This window comes from Sporothrix brasiliensis (assembly GCF_000820605.1).
Source record: "Sporothrix brasiliensis 5110 chromosome Unknown Cont20, whole genome shotgun sequence".
NCBI lineage: Eukaryota > Fungi > Ascomycota > Sordariomycetes > Ophiostomatales > Ophiostomataceae > Sporothrix > Sporothrix brasiliensis.
Window position 1 is genome coordinate 4,762,753 of NW_024467139.1, and position 20,159 is coordinate 4,782,911.

Sequence of the window (20,159 nt, forward strand, 5' to 3'; positions counted from 1 at the left end):
CATCTCGTACAAACCGACTAGAATACGACTCAGACATCCTCCAACCCTCTTTCCGGTGCGGCCAAGGCTAAAGGCCGAGAAGGGGCCGTTGCATGCAATCCGTCTACTTAATGCGGCGAAGACGGAAGTACATGAAGATGGGGAACTCGGTAAAGTTCTTGGACGACTCGATCTTATCGCCTAGTGTGCGATCGGCTGCTACCTCCTCGGGCGTAAAGGCCGGCTCTTCAATGCCGTCCAGCGCCAGATGGCCCGACCTGAGGAACGTGCCGAAGAGCTCGTGCAGTGGGCGGTGGAAGTAGAACTGGGCGCGCGACTGGTTGGGCCAGGCATACCCACGCCAGGGCGCCACGTGGAGGTAGCGATCCAGCTTGACGCTGCGAAGCACGCCCCGCGTCGTCATGGCGCCTCGACCATCGCCACCGTCGTCGTCGTAGTCGTCCACCAGCTCAATGTGCCTGCGCGTGCGCGGCGTGATGAACACAGGGTGCAGGAGCGAGCCGACAAAGCTAGGTCACAACCGAGGATGAAAGGACAGTATGAGCGAAAGATCATTTTGGTTTGATGCCTCCTCTCTCGTAGTCTTCTCTCGTAGTCTTCCAGCTCCCCTCTCCTTACCCCCCCCTTTTTTTTTTTTTTTTTTTTTTTTTTTTTTTCTAAAAATGCACCAGGATGTATACTTACACGCCCCCAACAGCAAGCATGTGCGGCAGCGCAGCGGCTAGCGGCTCCAGCGTAGGTACGTCCATGATGGCCATGTTCATCAGGATAACGTCAAAAGGCTTGTTGGTAGGCGGTGACGCGTAAAACGGCTTGAAATCGTCGGGCTGCGTCGCATCCAGCTTTTCGAACCGGATGCTGCGCTGCTGCGGCGTCACGTCGGCGTTGTCTGCGGTCCAGGACCGTGCACGCGACAGCATCACGTCGCTGCCGTCTGTGCCCGTGACATCCACAGGACCATGGGCCTCGGCTGCAACAATGTCACCTCCATACTCTCCGCTCCCGCCCAAGTACGACACCAGCCAGCGCGCAGTCAGACCATTTCCGGTCGAAATGTCGAGCGCCCGAACGGCTTCGCCGTCCTTGGTTGCCTTCTTTTCAGCGAGGAACCGCTCCAGGACCGGCTTCTCCAGCCGTTGCCAGAAGACGTTTCCGTCACGACCCATGCCGGCGTCCCACTCGGGCGCGAGCGTGGACCAAACGTCCAGTGCATTGGCGTTGATCGACATGATGGCAATGGCTCTGCGGTACTAAGGGAGAGACGGGGAGAAAAGGAAGATGATTGAGAGTGTGAAGAAGAGGACGACATCGAAGGAAAAGAAAGAAGAAAGAAGAGCGAACGAGCCGTATATGCGACGCTCTTCACTTCTCTGTTATGTCGCCATTGCCTCCTTCCCGTTTCTGCACACTGCTCCACTAGGCAAATTAGGCAGCCACGGTCGGCAACACAACGTGAGACGGAGTTTCTGCCGTCTTGGCCCATGTCTGCACATTTCACGTGATTAAATATGCCGCCGGTCATGAGACTCCGGGAGCAGCCAACGGAGCGACGGCGAAATGTCAATGTCCGTCCCCCGGGCCGGCTTCCCAAATCGGAATGACGGGATTCCACACAAAGAAACGGCCATGAGCGACAGGATGCACAAGGCTGTTGACGCAGCCTTGCGATGCTAAATCACGGCTGCCTGATCGGGTTGCCAAGATTTCCTTTTCGTTCAGCATTATGTGTGACATTATTGCTTTAACCTGGTGGGATGGCCACTGTCTGCGGTTGCCCGTTGCAGTCGGGTTCTGGTAGGCGATCAAAAAGGGTGCTTATCCGCGAGGATTTTGGCTTTGTCTGATGGCGTGCATATCATATCATTTGCTTCCATTCGTCTTTGCCGACAGACTGGTCTTTTCTGTGGCGAACGACATGTTTCAGTTGTCCGTGGCTTACTATTCTTACCCTTCCATCGTCCCGGTTCGTTTGCTATTTGGCGATTTCTTTCAGATCCAGCTATTTTCATACCAACTGTTCACCCTACTGAGCCTACCTTTCTCATTTTCTACTCTTTTGCCCCGCTTAGTTTCCTTGGCCATCACTGTCTATTAGATGCAAGAGTAAGAGTAATTACTGGTGGACACGACAATGAAGCCAAAAGTGGACAATTGGCGCACCCCGTTCCAAGGACATCCAAGGATATCCAGAAACAAGCGCTGATCTCCAAACTAAGAGGATGCTGTTGGAGCTATTGGAGGGCAGGTTTGGGACCGTCAGATACAGATTCCGGACAACCAAGACATTCAACTGCCAGCTGCCCTGACAGCCGTTCAACACTAAAGCTCCTAACTCTGCGCGTGTCAGTTGCATTCTCCGTCCAAAACATCTCAAGTTGCATCTTCACCGCTAGTTTTTGGGGGGTCGTTATTAGTACAGCCAAGCGTCTGATCAACACGTGTAGGACCGTTGAGAGGATCTGTAATGCACCTAGCGAGGAAGCAGCGACCCATTGAAGGAGCCTCTGCAAGCCAGGGAAAAGCTCGAGTATGCACGTCGGGAGCAGCAAGGAACAAACGATTTGCGTTCCTTGCAAGCAACTTGTATGTCGTAGCTTATTTACCAGTACCGGATCTAACTGTGTCCTGTCCCACCAAGAACTAACTAATGTGGCCTGGGACCACAAGACCGGACCAAGCTCAGACGGAATAGACAGGTGGAATCGGCCGACCAGAGCACACTACAAAGTATGTGTCTTGGGCCTAAGCCACAAAGTCCACACCAGCCCCTGGGCTGTAATAACCTTGCGTGTGGAATACCTTTACGACGTCATGCCCTTTCTGTTTGGCCCCTGCACCTGCCCTGGCGCTCCCTATAACTGTCCACCTGTGCTTTCCCATCTGGGCTGTTTTTCGACTTGTTTTGTGCTCGCTCCTGCCCTTACCGCCTCCATTTTTTGACATTGGTGGCCTCAACGCACCTGCTGCTTCTGACCCTACCCTGTTTCACCAACCAGACGACTTCCCACCAACTGTCAAGCTATCCTTCCCGTTTTTGCTTTGGCTTGACTGTATCCAACGTCTCTGATTTCAACGGCGTCGCACCTTCTCCGTATGAATACTCACTGCTACCCTGACTTGGTGGTCGAATAAAGCGGGGGGAAAGAACGACTCGGTGCAAAACGCTAACGCCGCACACCAAAGACAGAATATCCACAACACCAGCCCACTTACGGTGTACTAATCCACATCGCAGCCCAGGAGAGCTTGTACTGGATATATGACCACCTTTCCTCCCACCCCCCTCCCTCCCCTCGGAACACGTCTCGCTCGCCACTCTGCCGTCCGTCTTATCTGCGGACAACTTTGCAAAGTCCAAGCACCCGATCGATATTGCCACAGCTCGACGACGCCTTGCTTCGCCCGCTCGGAACGGACGGGCCTCGCCTTCGGACTCTGAAGCCCTCCAGCCATTGAGCCATTGGCGTCACCGTCACATATCTCCCATCCAACCACCCCTGTCGCTCGACTGCATCCCTCCTCATCTTATTTAAGACCCCTCGCCCGTCTTCGACCGCGCGCCGTATCCGTCACCATGTCGGAAGCCGGTGACAGGTGAGCCTACCTTGTGTGCCAACAGGCCACCAAATCCCACACTCTTTTGCCCTGCCTGTCTCAACCCATCCCCTGTCTCTTCTCGTGCCTCCGCATTTCCTCGGCATGCTGGATGGCTTACTGGTTGGAGCACCATTGCTCACTTCCCATGACTCGCCGCTAATCTCCTCCTTTTCCCCGTCCCATAGCACACACAAGCGAACTAAGAGCGCCGCCCTCTCTATCCTCCGGCGGAAGGACCGAAACACCGCAGGTAGCACTGCCAGCGGCGCCGGCACGGGCGACGAGGATGCCACCTCCGAGGACGGCTCCGTGAATGCGCCCCTCTCCCACTCCAACTCCGGCCGCGACCTGCCCGCCATGGCCTACCAGCAACAGAGTCAATCCTCTACCTCTACCCCCGTGCCCTTCAAGGGCCACGTCTCGCGTGCCTCGGGCGCCGGAGGCTCGCTGACCGGCCGGAGTCCTTCGTCCACCCATGGTGCGTCTTCACGACCCGGTGTTGCCAACGCCAGCAGCTCAAATGCCCCTCCTGCAATCACTCCCGTCTCAGGATCCTCTCCGTCGTCCACACTTGAGCAGTCCGTACGCAAGTTCCGCATCGTGGAGGCCCTCCGCAGCGGCGACACTGCCTACATCACCAAAGCCATCCGCGAAACATCCGATACTACCGGTGCCCGCGCGAGCATATCTTCCTTTGCTACCGCGTCCGCAGCTGGTGCGGCGGCCGGCGGTGGCCTTGACGACACCACTGTGTTGCACCTGGCCATCCAGTGCGCCGAGTTCGCCGTCGTCGAGTACGTGCTGTCGGACGGCGCAGGCCTTATCGACATCAACGCCCGCGACAAGGACGGCAACACGGCTCTGCACCTCGCAGCGACCCAGGGGCGCACTCAGGTCGTGCGCCTACTGCTCGAGCAGAAGGACATCAACGACTCCCTGCCCAACGGCCAGGGCCGTCTGCCGCTCGATCTCGCCCGCAACCCAGAAATCTTCCAGCTCCTGCAGCTCTCCCGGTCGCTCTTCACCGAAAGCAAGGTCAACGAGATTCAGGATTTGATTGCCCGTGGCGAGTACCACACCCTCGCCCAGGTGCTGGAGGAGCCGCGACTCAAGACCGTGCTCGACATCAACAGCACCGAATTCGTCTCCGACCCCGTCACCAGCCAGGCCGGTGGCACCCTTCTGCACGAAGCGGCCCGCCGCAAAAACTCGCAGCTCATCCAGGTTCTGCTGCTGCACGGTGCCGACCCGTTCCGCCGCGACCGCAAGGGCAAGCTTCCCCAGGACGTTACCAAGGACGATGTGACGCGAGCCATGCTGAAGAAGTCGCCTGCGGCTGTCGCTGCCCAGCGCGGCATCCAAGAAAAGGCGGTTCTTGGTGCCGCCGCACAAGGTGGTCTTGGCTACGGTAGCAACCTCGGCGGCGGCGGCGCCTCGAGCTCCGCCCTGGGCGGTGGTACTGCCGGTGGTGCTGGTGGTAGTGCCAGCGGTGCCGGAAGCACAACCGGCAGTGGTGCGGGTGGCCCGCCCGATCCGCTCGCTGGCCGTGAAGCCCGCGAGATGAAGGGCTACCTGAAGAAGTGGACCAATTACCGCAAGGGTTACCAACTGCGCTGGTTTGTGCTTGAAGATGGAGTTCTCAGTTACTACAAGCACCAGGATGACGCCGGGTCTGCCTGTCGTGGCGCCATCAACATGCGCATTGCGCGCCTCAACATGAGCGCCGACGAAAAGACCAAATTTGAAATTATTGGCAAGTCATCCGTCAAGTATACGCTCAAGGCCAACCACGAGGTCGAGGCCAAGCGCTGGTTCTGGGCGCTCAACAACTCCATCCAGTGGACCAAGGACCAGGCCAAGGAAGAGGAACGCCAGCGCGCCCGCAGTGCCGAGCTGCTGCGCCAGGCTAAGGCCGACCACAGTTTGCAGCCGCAGGCCTCGCACCAGTCCCACCTTTCCCTTTCGCAGACGACGTCCATCAACAACGATGCAGAGAGTGCCAGTGCCAGTCCCGCCGCCGCTGCCGCCGGCATTCATGGTGACTCGGGTCGCCGCAACAGCGCACAACTTTCCCGGATTCAGTCCGCCGCGCAGCGGTCCGTGTCCCACAAGGCCATTGTCACGGCCGGTGGTGTCGGCGCCAGTACCGCTGGCAGCATCGACGATGACACGGGCACCGGACTGGGTGTCAACGATTATGCTGATGCGGTTGAGGGCAAGGGCCGTGGTGCTAATTACGACAATGGCGGCGATGACGACGATCTTGGTGATGACGACGACCTCGATGCGTCCAGTGGCCACGACCGTGACGCACCATCTGCCACACGCGACGCACTCAACATCACCGCACAGTCCGCACGCCTCCAACTCGAGACCATGGCACAGGTCAACCAGGCCCTCGTCGCCGAGGTCTCGCGCAACCCGGCATTGACTTTGGCCGATACCAAGACGACCGCCGCGCTCTCTACCTACGATGCCGCCATTCGCTCGCTGACAGGCCTTATTGGCGACTTGATGCGCATTTCGCGTGACCGTGACGCATTTTGGCAGTACCGCTTGGACCGTGAGGTCGAGATGCGCCGCATGTGGGAGGAGAGCATGGCACAGGTTGCGCGGGAGCAGGAAGCGCTGGAGGCGCGCGTTGGCGAGGCGGAAGAGAAGAAGAAGTCGGCCAAGCGCATCCTTAAGGAGGTTATAAACAACGGCATGCTCGACGAACAGCCGGCGGGTAGCGCTGCTGCATCCCCGCACCTGGGCAACAGCGGCATCCTGGCCGGTGCCACTGCATCAGCTGCAGTTGCTGCAGCTGGTGCGGTGGCAGTCAACAAAACAACGGCAACTACGGCCATGGCCGGCGCCGACAGCCACCATGATCTCATCATCCCAAGCAGTACAGGTGCCAAGTCGCCCTCAATCTATACGACAAACACATCGAGACGGCAGACCGTGTTGGACCAGGTGGCCGCGGCGGGCCTGTCCGACTCGGACGATGACGACGACGACGAATTCTTTGATGCGGTTGATGCTGGGGAGGTGGTTGTCGAGTCAAGATTGCCGTCCGAGACCAAGACCGCTACACTGAGCAGCACAAAAGCAGAGGCTGCTGTTGATGAGACAGCTGAGGACGCTGCCAGCTTGACGGCCGAAAAGGAAGCGGCCACTGTCGGCGACGGTAGTGGCGGTAAAATTGTCGTGTCGCCTGGCGTCGATATCAGCAAGTCCTTCAAGGGTTACGAGAACGGCATCCGCCATCGGCTGAAGATTGACGCTGACAACCGGCCGAAACTGTCACTCTGGGTGAGTTTCCAACTGCATTGACAAATTTTCCATGTTCCTTTCTCGCGCGACACGACTGACCCACGACAATAGAGCATTTTGAAGTCCATGGTGGGCAAGGACATGACCAAGATGACGTTGCCTGTCACGTTTAACGAGCCAACGTCGCTGCTGTACCGTTGCGGCGAGGACATGGAATACGCCGACCTTCTGGACCGTGCGGTCGAGCGCTCCGACTCCATCGAGCGTCTCATCTACGTGGCGGCCTTCGCAGCCAGCGAATACGCATCTACGATTGGTCGTGTCGCCAAACCCTTCAATCCGCTTTTGGGCGAGACGTTCGAGTACGTGCGCCCAGACAAGAACTACCGCTTCTTCATTGAGCAAGTCAGCCACCACCCACCTGTTGGTGCCGCGTGGGCTGAATCGCCGTACTGGACCTACTACGGCGAGTCTGCCGTCAAATCCAAGTTTTATGGCAAGTCCTTTGACATCAACCCGCTGGGCACCTGGTTCCTGAAGCTGCGGCCGAAGCATGGCGGCAAGGAAGACTTCTTCACGTGGAAGAAGGTCACCTCGTCCGTCATTGGCATCATCACGGGCAGCCCTACGGTCGACAACTACGGCGTCATGGAAATCAAGAACTGGACGACAGGCGAGATTGCGTACGTCGACTTCAAGCCGCGTGGCTGGACGGCCGCGTCGGCCTACGTCATCTCGGGCAAGATTGTGGACGCCACGGGCCGCGTCCGCGTCTCACTCGGCGGCCGCTGGAACTCCAAGATGTACGCGCGCATGACCCCTGGCTACCAGGCGAGCGTCACGGAGCTCACTGGCAAGAGCTCGCCCAGCGGCAACGGCACGAGCGACATTGACGCGGCCACGGGCCAGATCAGCGGGCCGATGGCGGACCCCAACCGCGTGTACTTGATCTGGCAGGCCAACGAGCGGCCCAAGGGCATCCCGTTCAACCTCACGCCGTTTGTGCTCACGTTCAACGACATCAACGAACAACTGCGGCCCTGGATCGCGCCCACCGACTCGCGGCTGCGGCCGGACCAGCGTGCCATGGAGGAGGGCAACTACGATTTTGCGGCCACAGAGAAGAACCGCCTCGAGAACGAGCAGCGGTCGCGGCGGCGCGACCGCGAGACGTTGGGCGAGGAGTTTGTGCCGGCATGGTTCGAAAAGGCCAAGTGCCCAATCACGGGCGAGGCGTACTGGCAGTTCAACGGCAAATACTGGGACATGCGGGACCGGGCCGGCCGGGGCGACCGCAGCGTGTGGGACCATTTGGAGCCCATCTTTGTGGAACAGAACCAGTAGAGACTTCTGCTGTCTTTTTGGTGCGGTGGTAAGAAGGCTATGCTACATTTACGAAGCGATGTCGTTATTGCTCTCAGCTGCGCAATTTCGATTCCACCATTCTTGACGTCGGCATCTTTGCCATTCTTTGCTTTTTTTGTTTACATTGTAACTGCTTTTCCTTTGCTAGCTTTTTTGTTTCCGTTTTGTTATGTTTTGTACCATAAGGACTAGAGGTGTACAGGAGACAGATAAACCATCATATACATACTGCATTGCCACTGTTAAATATAAACACCAGCCGCGCAGGTGTAAGCCCACCACCTGTCCCAGTGCAAGGCGTGTCAAAGTCTAATGCCGTGGTAACTGTCGGCATCTGTTCCAATAAAATAGCAGGCAACTCCTCATATTGATTTTTCTGTCATCAATATCCACCAATCCACGAAGCCTGGTCCGTGGCCATGCTGCTGGGTCACGGAGTGCCGAGGTTAGTGGAGAATTGGTTGGCCGTCTCGTAGTTATCGCTAGGATCGTTCCTTCTCTCTGTAATACATCCCGGAACACGGCCAACTTCCCCTGGGCTTAGTGTTCTCTCCCAGCATCTTAGCGCCTTCAGAACCAGAAGTTCAGTTCCTTCCGTTCCTGTCGCATCGCCTTGGGGTGCGTGCATGCCCCGGCAATGCCAAATTTCCCCATTCGGCATGTTTTCCTGTTAACAATTGCGCCTCTTCCTCCACGCAAATTACAGTGGGTTTGTTCTAGTACGCCGTTTTGCGTAGCCTTTTCAGTAGGCCGTGACACGCGCGCTTGCCCTTTCAGGTAGATACCTCGGTCCTACACACATTATGCCGGTCCCATTAATTAACCTTTTTCATTTATATGGTTTCGCGCCCTTCCATTTCCCACTCTCTTTTACCGCTCTTATCGCCATCAGACGCCAACGCATACATACACATTCAGCAAATCTCAACAATGCCTCAGTCGCATCCTACGATTCTCCGGCCGCCGCCGCCGAACCCGGCGTTGTCGGCGCTGGAAAACGACCTCGACGTCACGGCTCTCGGCGTTTTGGGCGAGGTAAGAACCCAAGACATCGTGGAATAATGCAATTCGTCCATCCACTTCCTCTTTGCCTTTCTCCCCGTGCCATGCGTCTCTAACATGCCAGGACATCTTCACAAATACCCGCCCGCCGTGGCACCCGCCAGGCGCCCGCGGTATCTATGGCGGCTCGGTCGTCGGCATGTGCCTTGCCGCCGGCCAGCGGACGGTGTCGCCTGAATTCGCGCTGCACAGCTGCCACTGCTACTTCTTGCTCGCCGGCAACGCCGACGTGCCCATCCTGTTCCACGTCGAGCGGGTGCGCGACGGCCGCTCGTTCGTGACGCGCACCGTGCAGGCGCGCCAGCGCGGGCGCTGCATCTTCACGGTGACCATGTCCTTTACCGTTCTCCCCAACACATCCACGGCCGCCACGGCGACCGCCAGCCTGACGCCACCGCCGTCCCGGGGCTTGCCCGCGCGGATCGCCGGCGTAGGCCACCACGCGGCCGCCTTGCCGGACGTGCGCCCGCCGGTCCCGCCGCCCGGCTACGAAGAGCACGATGCTGTCGACAGCGTGTACATTCGCCTGGGCCGGGCCTTTGGCAGCCCGAAATCCGCAGTGCAGCCGATTCTGTCGGGCCCGATGATGATCACGGGCTCCGACGACGCGCCGCACCTCAAGCAGACGATGCACTGGGTGCGCGTGCGCGGCAGCATCTCCAAAGAGGGCGGGCGCGCGGCGCACCTCAATGCGCTGAGCTACGTGACGGACAACTACTTCATCGGCACGATTACGCGGATCCACCGAATGTGGCGGTTCCCGATCCCGGTGGCGGGCCTGCTGGGCCACGACGGCGACAACATGTTTGCGCCGGAGCAGGTGCAGGCGATGCGGGACCTGGTGGCCTTTGAGACGGGCGGCGCCACGCTCGAGTCGTTCCTGGGCCAGCCCGAGGTGGGTATGGTGGTGAGCCTGGACCACACCATCTACTTCCACGAGCCGGATCTGGTGCGGGCCGACGAGTGGATGCTGGCGGTAATGGACAGCCCCTGGGCGGGCGAGGGCCGCGGCGTGGTGACGCAGCGCATCTTTAGCAAGGACGGCACCCTGCTGGTGACGTGCATCCAAGAAGTGAGTTTTCCTTCTCTTTTCTTTTATCTCTTTTCATTTATCTCATTTCTCCTTCTCCCGGTCACCTCCTCCCCTCTTTTCTTCGCGATTGTCGTCAACCACTTTGCTAACTCGTTCTCAACAGGGAATTATGCGGTTAAAGGACGACGAGCATAAGGGAACCCCCAAGGCCAGAATATGATGCGTGTGTAAGACTGTAGCTGTACCACTAAATGTATTAGACAGGATGGTATCTGAATCTTTATATTACTATTGTCACCTATGTTTCTAGTATCATAAACCCGAAACGGACATCCCCCAAAGAAACGCCATTCATATCGAACTTTACATTGGATTACAGTTCTGACGTATTTTGGGTCGATTGTCCAGGGCATCATAAGATTTGACTGTCAATGTAACACTGACACCGTCAGCTCACTGAGGGTTGACTCTGCTCGGTGACTGTGGGGACCTGTAGTGGGGCTCTCCCGTTGGCCGAAACCGCACGTGATAGACCCAACTGCCGATAATTCAACATCAGGATAACGACGGATCGCGCTTAACCTCCACTTCCCATTGAGCAACATTTCAAGCCAACATCACCGCTCCGACCAACATCGCCGCGGCCCCCTCTCGACCAGCCAGCGATCACCACACATCCCCGAGCATGGTTCTGCGGATACCGCCTGGCGTAGCTACTTGCCCGGCCGCGCCAATGGCATCGGCAGCGTGTCCCTTTGCAGCTGTAGCAAGAGCCCGTGCCATCGTCCTCGCTCGCAACCACCAGCCTCTGCTCGCAGACAGCGGCCGCCTCTACTCGACAGGTCCATCGTACGACCGTTTCGGCCGACCGCTGCCGCAGCAGCAGCAATCGCAAGGTCCCCTGCCGCAATACTTTCCGCCGCAGCAACCACCGCCGTCGCGCAAGTGGACATTCCGCATCCGCCGGTCGACCTTTGTTCTTTTGGCCTTTGGTGGCTTTCTCGGTTGCTTCACTACCTTCTTTGTCTACGCAAAGCCTAGCCCGCCAAGGGGTAAATTTGTCCGCGGCTCCGAAGCCGAGCGCAAGGCCAAAGAAGACATTGGCCGCGTGGCCGACGAGACGATTCCGTTGGTGAAGCAGCTGCAGGAGGACCCGGACTGGGATGAATGGGATGTCGGCCAGCGGTGGCGGGAGATTGAGGCTGCCGAGGCTAGGGAAGCCGCCGAAGCTAGGGAAGCCGCCGAAGCCGCCGCGCAGAAGACGGGCGGCGCGCCGTCCAATAGTGACGTGCCCGGTGGGGAGGTGGTGGATGTGGCCGACGTCTCGGCCGACGTGACGCCGCTGTCGTCGTCGCTGCGATTGCCACAGACGGTGTACCCCTCCAGTCGTGACGGCAACGACAACGACAATGCCAGTGGCAGCGGCAACGCCATCCCGGCCCCGACGCCCCAGCGTACGCGCCTGACCACGGGCGCACTGGGTGGCCTCCGCGGCATAGGAGCCTACCACCGCATCTTCCACAACCCCAGCACGGGCCAGATCATTAGCATCCTGCGCATCGGCGACGCCCTGGCTGGCTGGCCCAGGGTCGTGCACGGCGGCGCCATTGCCACCATCTTGGACGAGGCGCTCGGCCGCTGTGCCATCCTGTCGTTCCCCGCCCGGACCGGCGTGACGGCGCGCCTCGAGCTGCAGTACCGCAAGCCCGTCACGGTCAACAACTTTTACATTGTGACCTGCAATCCGCTGGTCCCCGACGAGTACAAGAACAACAAGGACGGCGTCGACAGCAACGGCAAGGAGCTGCGCAAGCTGTGGTGCGAGGCGGCGCTGGACACGCTGGACGGCCAGCGGTGCGTCGAGGCTCGCGGCCTGTTTGTGGTGCCGCGCACGTACAAGCTGGGAAAGGTGGAGGACAAGTTTTAAACGTGGTCTCGCATGAGACACGAGCTGGAACGTAACGTCTAGGGGATACGATGGCAATCCAATAACGAACTGGCACTCTAGACAACTAAATAGGGAACACACAATAGGCAAGACTTCCTTGGTCTTGTCATGGCGGCTCACATCTCGCAAATGGCAATTACATTGGCAAAACTTTATATCGCATTTGGCTCTGTCACAGTTACACTTGAGCTCCTACAATTTGAAACACCGTCGCAGTGATGTATAAAGGTAGAGAATTCTCTCTGCTGTGGAGTGTATCGGCTGTTTTATAATTTCCCTTCTTGGCAACCAACCTTGCTCGCGGTCCCATCAGATACTCGCACAGCTTCTCTTTCGTCGTACGTCTTGCACGTCTCTCTTCCGTCCGAAGGCATTGCTCTGTAGCGAAACAACAACTTCGACAATGCCCCTTGCCAAGCCAAGCAGAATCTAAAAAAGAAAAAGAAAAAGTCCTAGACAGAATAAATAGATGCACATATTCAGGCAAGACTTCGTGGCAACAACAATCCATCTGCCATCTCTTCCCCCTTCGGATGGCAAAAATCTCGTCTCAGCAAGCAAACGCCCGTGTCACAGCCCTTTACCCGCGTAGCAACCTCAGTGGCACACTGGTTGGAACAAGCCAAGTTGTTGGGCAAAGGTAAAAAAGTGCAAGTCACCAAGTGACCGGGTGACAAAGTGAAGGGGGTGCGTTGTGGTGCAACTACCACACGATGTTGTCGTAGTTGACAGGCAACTCACAGCCAAGGTCCAACTTATGTCCATCAACCACAACAGTGGTCGTCTCCTGCCTCAGCGACGCCTGCGAATTTGCGGCCGAAGAATGCGTGTACCCAAAGTGCGGTGTCTTGGGCATCTCATTGCCGTCCTCTTCGGGCTCGATGTCGGACAGAACGAGGACTGGAGCGTCAAAGTCTTGCGCAGGTAGCTCCTCGCCGGACGGTTCCCCTGCAGAATCATCCTTGGTGTTCTCTCCCTTGACGATCTCGTGCTTGGTGGGCGCATTCTTGACAGCCTCTTCCTTGACCAGCACCTTATCAGGCACGTCATGCACAATTGCAATCGGCTGAGCACCCCAGGTGATGTTGGCGATGCGCCCTTCACCCAGGCCATCTAGTCCTTTCTCGCAAGCGCTGTACAGCTTGCGGAGATAGTTTGTCTTTTGGAATGTCTCGGCCTTTGGCATATTTGGATGCATAAGGTGCCATTCGCCCTGGCGCGCGCGAGTCAGGCCAACATTGAAACGGTACATGCCGTCCATGAAGCCAGTCGGATACTCGCGAACATAGTCGATGGCGACTATGTCGGCCTCGTGGCCCTGAGAGCTGTCCCATGTGCGAGCTTCAACACGCTGGGGAATGCGATGATTCGGATGGGCCTTGGCGAGCGCTTCAATCGCTTCCTGGTACTTTGTGACTGCAGCCTTGTATGGGGCGAGGAGCAGGATAGTACCCTTGTTGGCTTCATTTTCTGCGCTGCGGAAACGGGGGTTGTTGATCAGCTCCCACACTCTTTCCATGGTCCATTGCATGTGTTGTTGGTGGAACCAGCTTGTGCCAACCTTCGTGGGACGGCCAACACCATTGAGGTGCACAATCAGACGAGGGGTGCTACAGCGAAGACCAGCGAGGCCATCAAGGTAGCCGCGGACAAACTTCGCCCACCGGGGAAAGCGGTCCATGTGCGGGATTCCAGAAACCATCTTGCCGCCATAGATGAGCTTCGATGGCAAGCGCTCTAGTCGTCCAAATGCGCGGTGATTGATGAGCAGTTGGTGATTCAACACACCAGCGAGGTAAGCGCGCTCCATGGCCGAGGTTGCAAGCTGCCGGCCATGAGGGTTGGTGTTGTTGCTTTTCACCGTCGGCTGAGTCTGGCGGTGGTCGCCAATGAAAATCCAACCAGCCTTGGGGCAGAAATTGGCAATAGAAATCAGCGTGGACAACTCGCGCGCGTGTGCCGCCTCATCAAAAACAACCAGGTCGGGAATAAACATGCGACTGAAGGCGGATGCCGCAACACAAGGCGTGGTGGCGATGAAATCTGCCAGGCGGAGAACAGCCGAGTAGAGGACGTAAATTTCGCGCCGAAGCTGGCGGTTCTGGAGCGGACTGCCATTGCAGGTCGCAATGGCATCGGTGAGTGTCTCAAATTCATCGCGGTGCTTGTCGTAATGTTCCCAGGCTGCTTCGTCGAGGCTCGGGAGAATATGCTGGTGGCGGGTGCGTGTTGGATCTGGGGCCGTACCCGCCGCGTGTTGAGTGTACAAGCTCAAAAAGTTTCTCGAAAAGTCCACTTCTGGTTCTTCGCTGCCTTTGGTACGGGTATCCATGGCTCCAACTCGAACACTGCGCTTGAACTCGGTGCCGAAATTTTTCATCCGAATCGCTCGTTTCGGGAGCCCAGCGTTCTGCATCAGCCAGATGTATTTTGCGGTTGCATCGTCCAGTGGACCATTGATGTCAAGGAGGTAAAGGACCTTGGCACGGGACTTGCTCTGCATCAAGCCAATGACAGTCATGACCCAGTCTGTCTTGCCGCCACCGGGGCCACCAGGAAGCATGGCGATGCCGTAGGGCATCTTCGAAAGCAGGCCATTGTAGGCGTTCCGTTGATGCTCGTTCATTCGAGCATATTTCTTGAGAATGGCTGAAGGAATGCCCAGGCCAGGCCGGTTAGGCTCGCGCATATGAGGGTAGATGTCAAAGATATTGACAAAGGACTCGGGATCGTGGAAATCCAGGAGGTACTTGAACGCTTCAACTTGCTGTGCCTGCACTGCGCGAGGATTGGTCGGCTTCTTGACGACAATTGGTTTTTGCTCGGGAAGGAGCTCTGGGGCCAAGTCCAGCCAGTCACCAACCTTTGTGACCTGCTCGGACTCTGCGTCACGATTGATTGTGGCCAGTGGGGTGACGGGAGGAATGTTCGACGCTTTAACAAGCTTGCTCAACGATTTCATTTCGGCCTCGAATGTGGCATCCGACTTGATGAAGAACAGGCCAACGCTGACTGCGTTGTCCTTGGTAAGTTCCAGCTTTTCGAGATTTTCATGTTGTTTGCCGTCACTGGGAATCAGAGCATGAATCACGCAGTTGGACTCGTCCTCTGACTTGACAAGCCTGACGTTGAAGACAATGAGCTTGGACCAGGACTCTTTGCCCTTGTTGACCTCGGCAAAGTTGTTCTGAGCACGCCGCGCGTTCCACCAGGCCGAGACACCTTCATCCGAATTTGGGTTGACAAGACGGAGCAAACAGCTCTCTCCGACATTGGGAATGCGGGCCTCAATAATCTGTCTCGGTTCAACCAGAATCATCCAAGTCGTGATGTCGTCGCCTTCGGGGATGGAAATAAGGGGCCAAGCCTTGAAAGAGTTGCCTTCCTTGTTGAAATCATCGACATCCTTCGTCTCGAGGGCATCCTCATACTCAGACGCCTGCTTGTGGATCGTTTTGAAATGCTCGATGGATTCGAACCGCACAACAATGTCTGACTTGGAGGGCTCGTCTTGCTGGACGAGGCGCTGCGGTATCTGGGAGACGTTGTGGTTGTGCCCATCCAGCTCAAACTGCGAGGAAAGAGACGACGTCAGCTAGGGGCTTTAAAACAATCAGGGTCTAAAATGTTTGTTACATACTTGGAGCCTACCGCCAATAGAGTTCTTAGCCAGGAATGCTTCCATAGCAGAGAAAATCTGATCGATATTGTTCGGATCATCAATATCGTGAGAACCCCAGGCCGGCTCATTTTCAAGGCTGGTGACGGAGATGTTGTCCACAGGAGCCATGGTGAAAAGTACAAAGCAATGAACGAAAGGAGAGACGAGAATGACAAAGAATTGGCCAATGCAAAACGATGGTATCAAAAGAGGAAGAAGCGACAAGAACAACACCGAGAACTCCACACCGCCAGGGACAATAAGAGAGAAAGAGAAAGGAAGGTCTGAGGTAGCTCAAAGCATGTCTCGAGTGTCAAAAACAGTATTGAGAGCGAAAGAGTGTGAAAATCGTAAAAATAAAAGGTGAGAAAGGAAGAAGGAGGACGCAGCAGGCAAGAGGCTAATGGAAAGGAATAGGCGGGAGCTGCCAAAGGGCAACGGGAGAAAGTAAGAAAGAATAGTGAAGGCCAGATCTTTCCGCTCTTGATGCAATGGAGCAAAACACAGAGGGGGGATGGTGATGGTTGCTTGAGAGAAGAGAAAAGAGGAAAGGAGGGAAGAAATGGTTTGGCAACGGAAGAGCAGATTGAATTTTTTTCAATCCTTTTGGGCTGTACGCAAAGTTTTCAAAACGGCAAGAGGAGGTTGGTGTATTTCCAACAGAGGAAAGAACGACCTCGTGGTTACGCGTGCCTTCCCTTTCTGGCGATACCAGGACAAACGGCAAGGTAAAGCTTCCACTCCAAGCACGGAAAATAGGCAGACGCGTCAGGTTCTTGTCACCGCTTCGGAGGAGAGACAAATTGCTCACGTTGAGAGGGCACTCTTTTGTCGCCGTGGAGTTATTGTTCGCTTCGTGAATTTGGAGTTGGTGATCGAAGACGCATGTCCTAAACGGGGCAGATAATGAAGAGCAGGAAGTTGAATGGGACCCACAGGCGAGGACTTGTTTCTTCCTGAGCCGTAAGTGAATGCACAGAGAGCAAAGGGAGACTTCGCTTGGCCGAGTGGACGGGAGACTGCTGGATATCAATGGCATAAGTCACGGCTGGTCGTGTAGATTACGAAAGAGGATATCAGATTAAGAACGGGTTTCCTAGCTAGAGTACGATGCGTGCACATGACAGCACCCGGTAGCCTATTTTTGGCATGAAAATCGCAAGGCAAGACACGACAAACGCGGTGAATGAGAGGGCAAAATGAAGGAGAAGAAAAAGGAGAGAAAAAAAGTAAAGCAGAAACAATAGTAATACAAATCCAGTTTGCTTGATGGCATGGACGGGAGGCGTGGGGTGAAACAAACGCAGTAAGATCCATCGTAAAACGGCCGAGCAAGCACAGCACATCCACGTGCAGGCGCTCCCTGGGCCTCTCTCTCTCTAGTCCTCGTCAAAGATCTGGTACGTGTTCTGCAGGATGGTGTCGATGACCCGCACGTGCCACCGCGCCTTCTCCGGATCGCCCATGCCGGCACCCATCAGCGTTGGGCCAAATACAATGGCCAGGTTCTGCGACGTCATGCGGGTCACGGGAGCGTTCTCGACAACCCGGTTCAGGTGCAGGATGAGCGCGCGCAGCGTGGCGTAGTTGGGGTCGGGAAGGTCGTTGATGACGGCGTGCAGCGAGTCACGGCGCACCGTGTCGTCTTCGTGCTGGGCGGCCTCGATCAGGCGGTCGTACTGTTGGCGGGTGAGCAGCGGGTCGGGCAGATCGCGGAAGAACTGCTTGAGCAGGCCAGCCACGCTGTTGACGTCGTGGAAGAAGTTCTCGGGGTTGCGGAAGTCGAGTTTAGGTGAGGACGAGTCGGTGTCGAACATGGACTTGAGCTTGTTCACATGGGGCAGCGAGCCCGACAGGCGGTAGATGCCCTCGACGGTCAGGCCGAACAGATCCACGGCCTGGATGCACTGGTACACCACCAAGGGAACGGCCACACTGTCGCGCTCGTACAGGGTATCCAGCGAAACGCCAAACATGGGCCGCGACGGTTGGCCCTGGCTGACCATGGAGCCAGCACCTGGAGCACCGCCGGGAACCGCAGCCACAGTGTTGCTTGCTGGCGGATGCTGCATCAGCGGGTTCGGTGGACCATTCGCACCCTGCGGCATGTGCTGGTGCTGCTGCTGTGAAGGGAGGCTGCCCGTGGTGTCCGGCGATGTCAAGCTGGGACCAGTCTGGAAAGGCAGCGCACCCAGCTGTGGTGGGCCTTGGGACGCTGGTGCCCCGCCGCCGTAGGGGGGGTTGGAAGCGGTCGGAGGTGTATAGAACCGAGAGGGCGGAATACCAGCACCAGCCGAAGCCGGCGAGTACGGGGCCACATTTTCGCTGCCAGGAGGAGGGACAACGCCGCCAGTGTTGGCGACAGAGTTGCGGACCTGCAGAGGTTGCTGCGGCGTCTCGAGTGCTGACTGGCCGCCGAGCTGGGGAGCACCGTTATTGGGGCCATAGCCACTGCTGTAACTAAAGCTGCGCTCGTGGCTGGAACCCGCTACCGGTCCTGCGCTGGCGCGGAAGCCCGACTGGCCGACGGAGCCGTACATCTGGCTGTTGGCTGTTGCTGGGGCTTGCGGCGAGTGCAGCGAGTCGGAATAGGCCGGTTGTTGGCTTCCAGCGGCGGCAGGTTGCGAGACAGACTGCGAGAACGTGTGTGTCCTTGCTGACAATGCGGGGACCTGCGATGCGGTCGATGCGGAGCCGCCCAGCACCGCGTGCCGCTCGTACTTGGGCTCGCCCGTCTTTGCGGGTACCTTGGATTGGAAGCCGCTGAGGTAGTTGTTGAGGTCGCGCTCGGTGTCGATCGAGGTGACCACTTCACGCAGGCTGCGGGCGTCGGGTTTTTGGGCGGACTTGATCGGGCTGATGCTCAAGCCATTGCTAAGAAGAAGCTTCTCGCTGAAGGACGCTGTAGAGATGACGGGACATGGTTAGTCTTGGAGGGCACTGTCATAGAATGCAGAGAGGAGCGACAAAGGCCAGCTTACCGTATTTTTGAACCTGCAGAACCATGCCGCCATCACACTCACGCACGAGGTCCTGCAGCGCCTTGATAATCTCCGGGCGGCCGGTTGCCAGAAGCTCGGCACGCTCACGCGACAGCGTATCGACACGGCTGTGGTAGTCCTCGTCAGAAGCCTGCACTTTGCGCAACAGGTCCTCTTCCAGCTGGGCGGCAGACTTGGGGCCCTTGAAGCCGAAACCACCGCGGCGGCTGCTCGCATCGCCGGTGCGTGCGCGGTCGTACTCTTCGGCGAGGGAGTCGTATTTGGCCTTGGATTTGCGGGTGGCGGTCTCGAGGTCAGCGACGCGCTGCTCAGCCGCCAGGCCAGTCTGCTTCCAGCCTTTGCGGTTCTTCTCGGCAATCATGGCCAGCTCCAGCAGGTCCTCGTGCATCTGGTGCAGGGACGTGGAGAACTGGTAGCCGTTGTCGGCCATGCGACTATGGATGTCCATCATCTCGCCAAAGGCACCACCAAAGGTGCTGCTGCCCTGTCCCGGGTCCGTACGAGATATGCTGTCCTGCGTCGAGCGGGCAAGCTTACGCATGCCGGCAGAGTAATCTTCTTCGAGCTGGGCGCGTTTCTTGAGGAAAAGAGCGAATTCCTGTGGAGAGGGATGGCGGGTTAGCACATCTTCGTCAATGCACCGGGTGTAACAGGCCTGATCTGGGTTCTCGCTTCTCGCTTACCTTTGCTGTGCCAATGCTCTGTTTCAAGCGATTGAGCATCGTCACGATACCAATCTCAGACTGAAGCACCTCCTGCACTTGTGGCGGCACCTCGTGGCCATTCGTCGCCTGTGTCGGGAGGGCAACAGGCGACGCATCGCCGCCAACAGCTCCAGGTCCCGTCGCAGGTGCCCCGCCCACTGCGAGCGTATCTGCTACAGACGTGCCATCGAGCTCGCCAAATGTGCTCGGTGGCATGGACGCCGTTGTCGGGGAGGTCTGGAACTGCAGGCTGCCTCGCTGGTCGTCCGGGGACATGCCAGAGGCGGCGTTCGGGTAGTCCGAAGCGGCCGCCATGGGTGCGAGTGGGGATGGGAAAGGAGAAGGAAGGAATGAGAACTTGCGTCGTTCCCCAAAGACAAGAAGAGTAGTATCCGAGGCCGTCAAGGACACGCTGCAATCGTGATGGGGTATTGCTTTGGGAGTATCGAGACAAGAGTGAAGCGAGAAAACCGGCGCGCAAGGACAAAAACAGGAGCACGAAACGGTGGTCTCTTTTTCGCGGGAAGAA

General features: G+C 57.4%; 6 protein-coding genes across 6 annotated transcripts; 3 read left to right on the forward strand and 3 right to left on the reverse strand.

Moving 5' to 3' along the window:
- Positions 1-103: 103 nt before the first annotated feature.
- On the reverse strand, positions 104-1,229 carry SPBR_07474 (uncharacterized protein; the record flags this gene model as incomplete). Its single annotated transcript, XM_040765728.1, has 2 exons — positions 104-509; positions 685-1,229. The coding sequence occupies 2 exons, from the start codon at positions 1,227-1,229 to the stop codon at positions 104-106; spliced, it is 951 nt and encodes a 316-aa protein (XP_040617246.1).
- Positions 1,230-3,574: 2,345 nt separating this feature from the next.
- Positions 3,575-8,199, forward strand: SPBR_06356 (uncharacterized protein; the record flags this gene model as incomplete). Its single annotated transcript, XM_040764613.1, has 3 exons — positions 3,575-3,594; positions 3,783-6,894; positions 6,967-8,199. The coding sequence occupies 3 exons, from the start codon at positions 3,575-3,577 to the stop codon at positions 8,197-8,199; spliced, it is 4,365 nt and encodes a 1,454-aa protein (XP_040617247.1).
- A 951-nt stretch (positions 8,200-9,150) lies between these two features.
- On the forward strand, positions 9,151-10,535 carry SPBR_07265 (palmitoyl-CoA hydrolase; the record flags this gene model as incomplete). Its single annotated transcript, XM_040765519.1, has 3 exons — positions 9,151-9,255; positions 9,347-10,354; positions 10,479-10,535. 3 exons carry the CDS (start codon positions 9,151-9,153, stop codon positions 10,533-10,535), a joined length of 1,170 nt encoding a protein of 389 aa, XP_040617248.1.
- Positions 10,536-11,048: 513 nt separating this feature from the next.
- On the forward strand, positions 11,049-12,242 carry SPBR_07411 (uncharacterized protein; the record flags this gene model as incomplete). Its single annotated transcript, XM_040765665.1, has 1 exon — positions 11,049-12,242. The coding sequence occupies one exon, from the start codon at positions 11,049-11,051 to the stop codon at positions 12,240-12,242; it is 1,194 nt and encodes a 397-aa protein (XP_040617249.1).
- Positions 12,243-12,966: 724 nt separating this feature from the next.
- On the reverse strand, positions 12,967-16,053 carry SPBR_06525 (tRNA-splicing endonuclease positive effector; the record flags this gene model as incomplete). The annotated part of the gene is made up of 2 exons (XM_040764781.1): positions 12,967-15,834; positions 15,904-16,053. The coding sequence occupies 2 exons, from the start codon at positions 16,051-16,053 to the stop codon at positions 12,967-12,969; spliced, it is 3,018 nt and encodes a 1,005-aa protein (XP_040617250.1).
- Positions 16,054-17,303: 1,250 nt separating this feature from the next.
- SPBR_06623 (RhoGAP group protein) lies at positions 17,304-19,945 on the reverse strand (the record flags this gene model as incomplete). Its single annotated transcript, XM_040764879.1, has 3 exons — positions 17,304-18,826; positions 18,906-19,524; positions 19,610-19,945. 3 exons carry the CDS (start codon positions 19,943-19,945, stop codon positions 17,304-17,306), a joined length of 2,478 nt encoding a protein of 825 aa, XP_040617251.1.
- Positions 19,946-20,159: the final 214 nt, after the last annotated feature.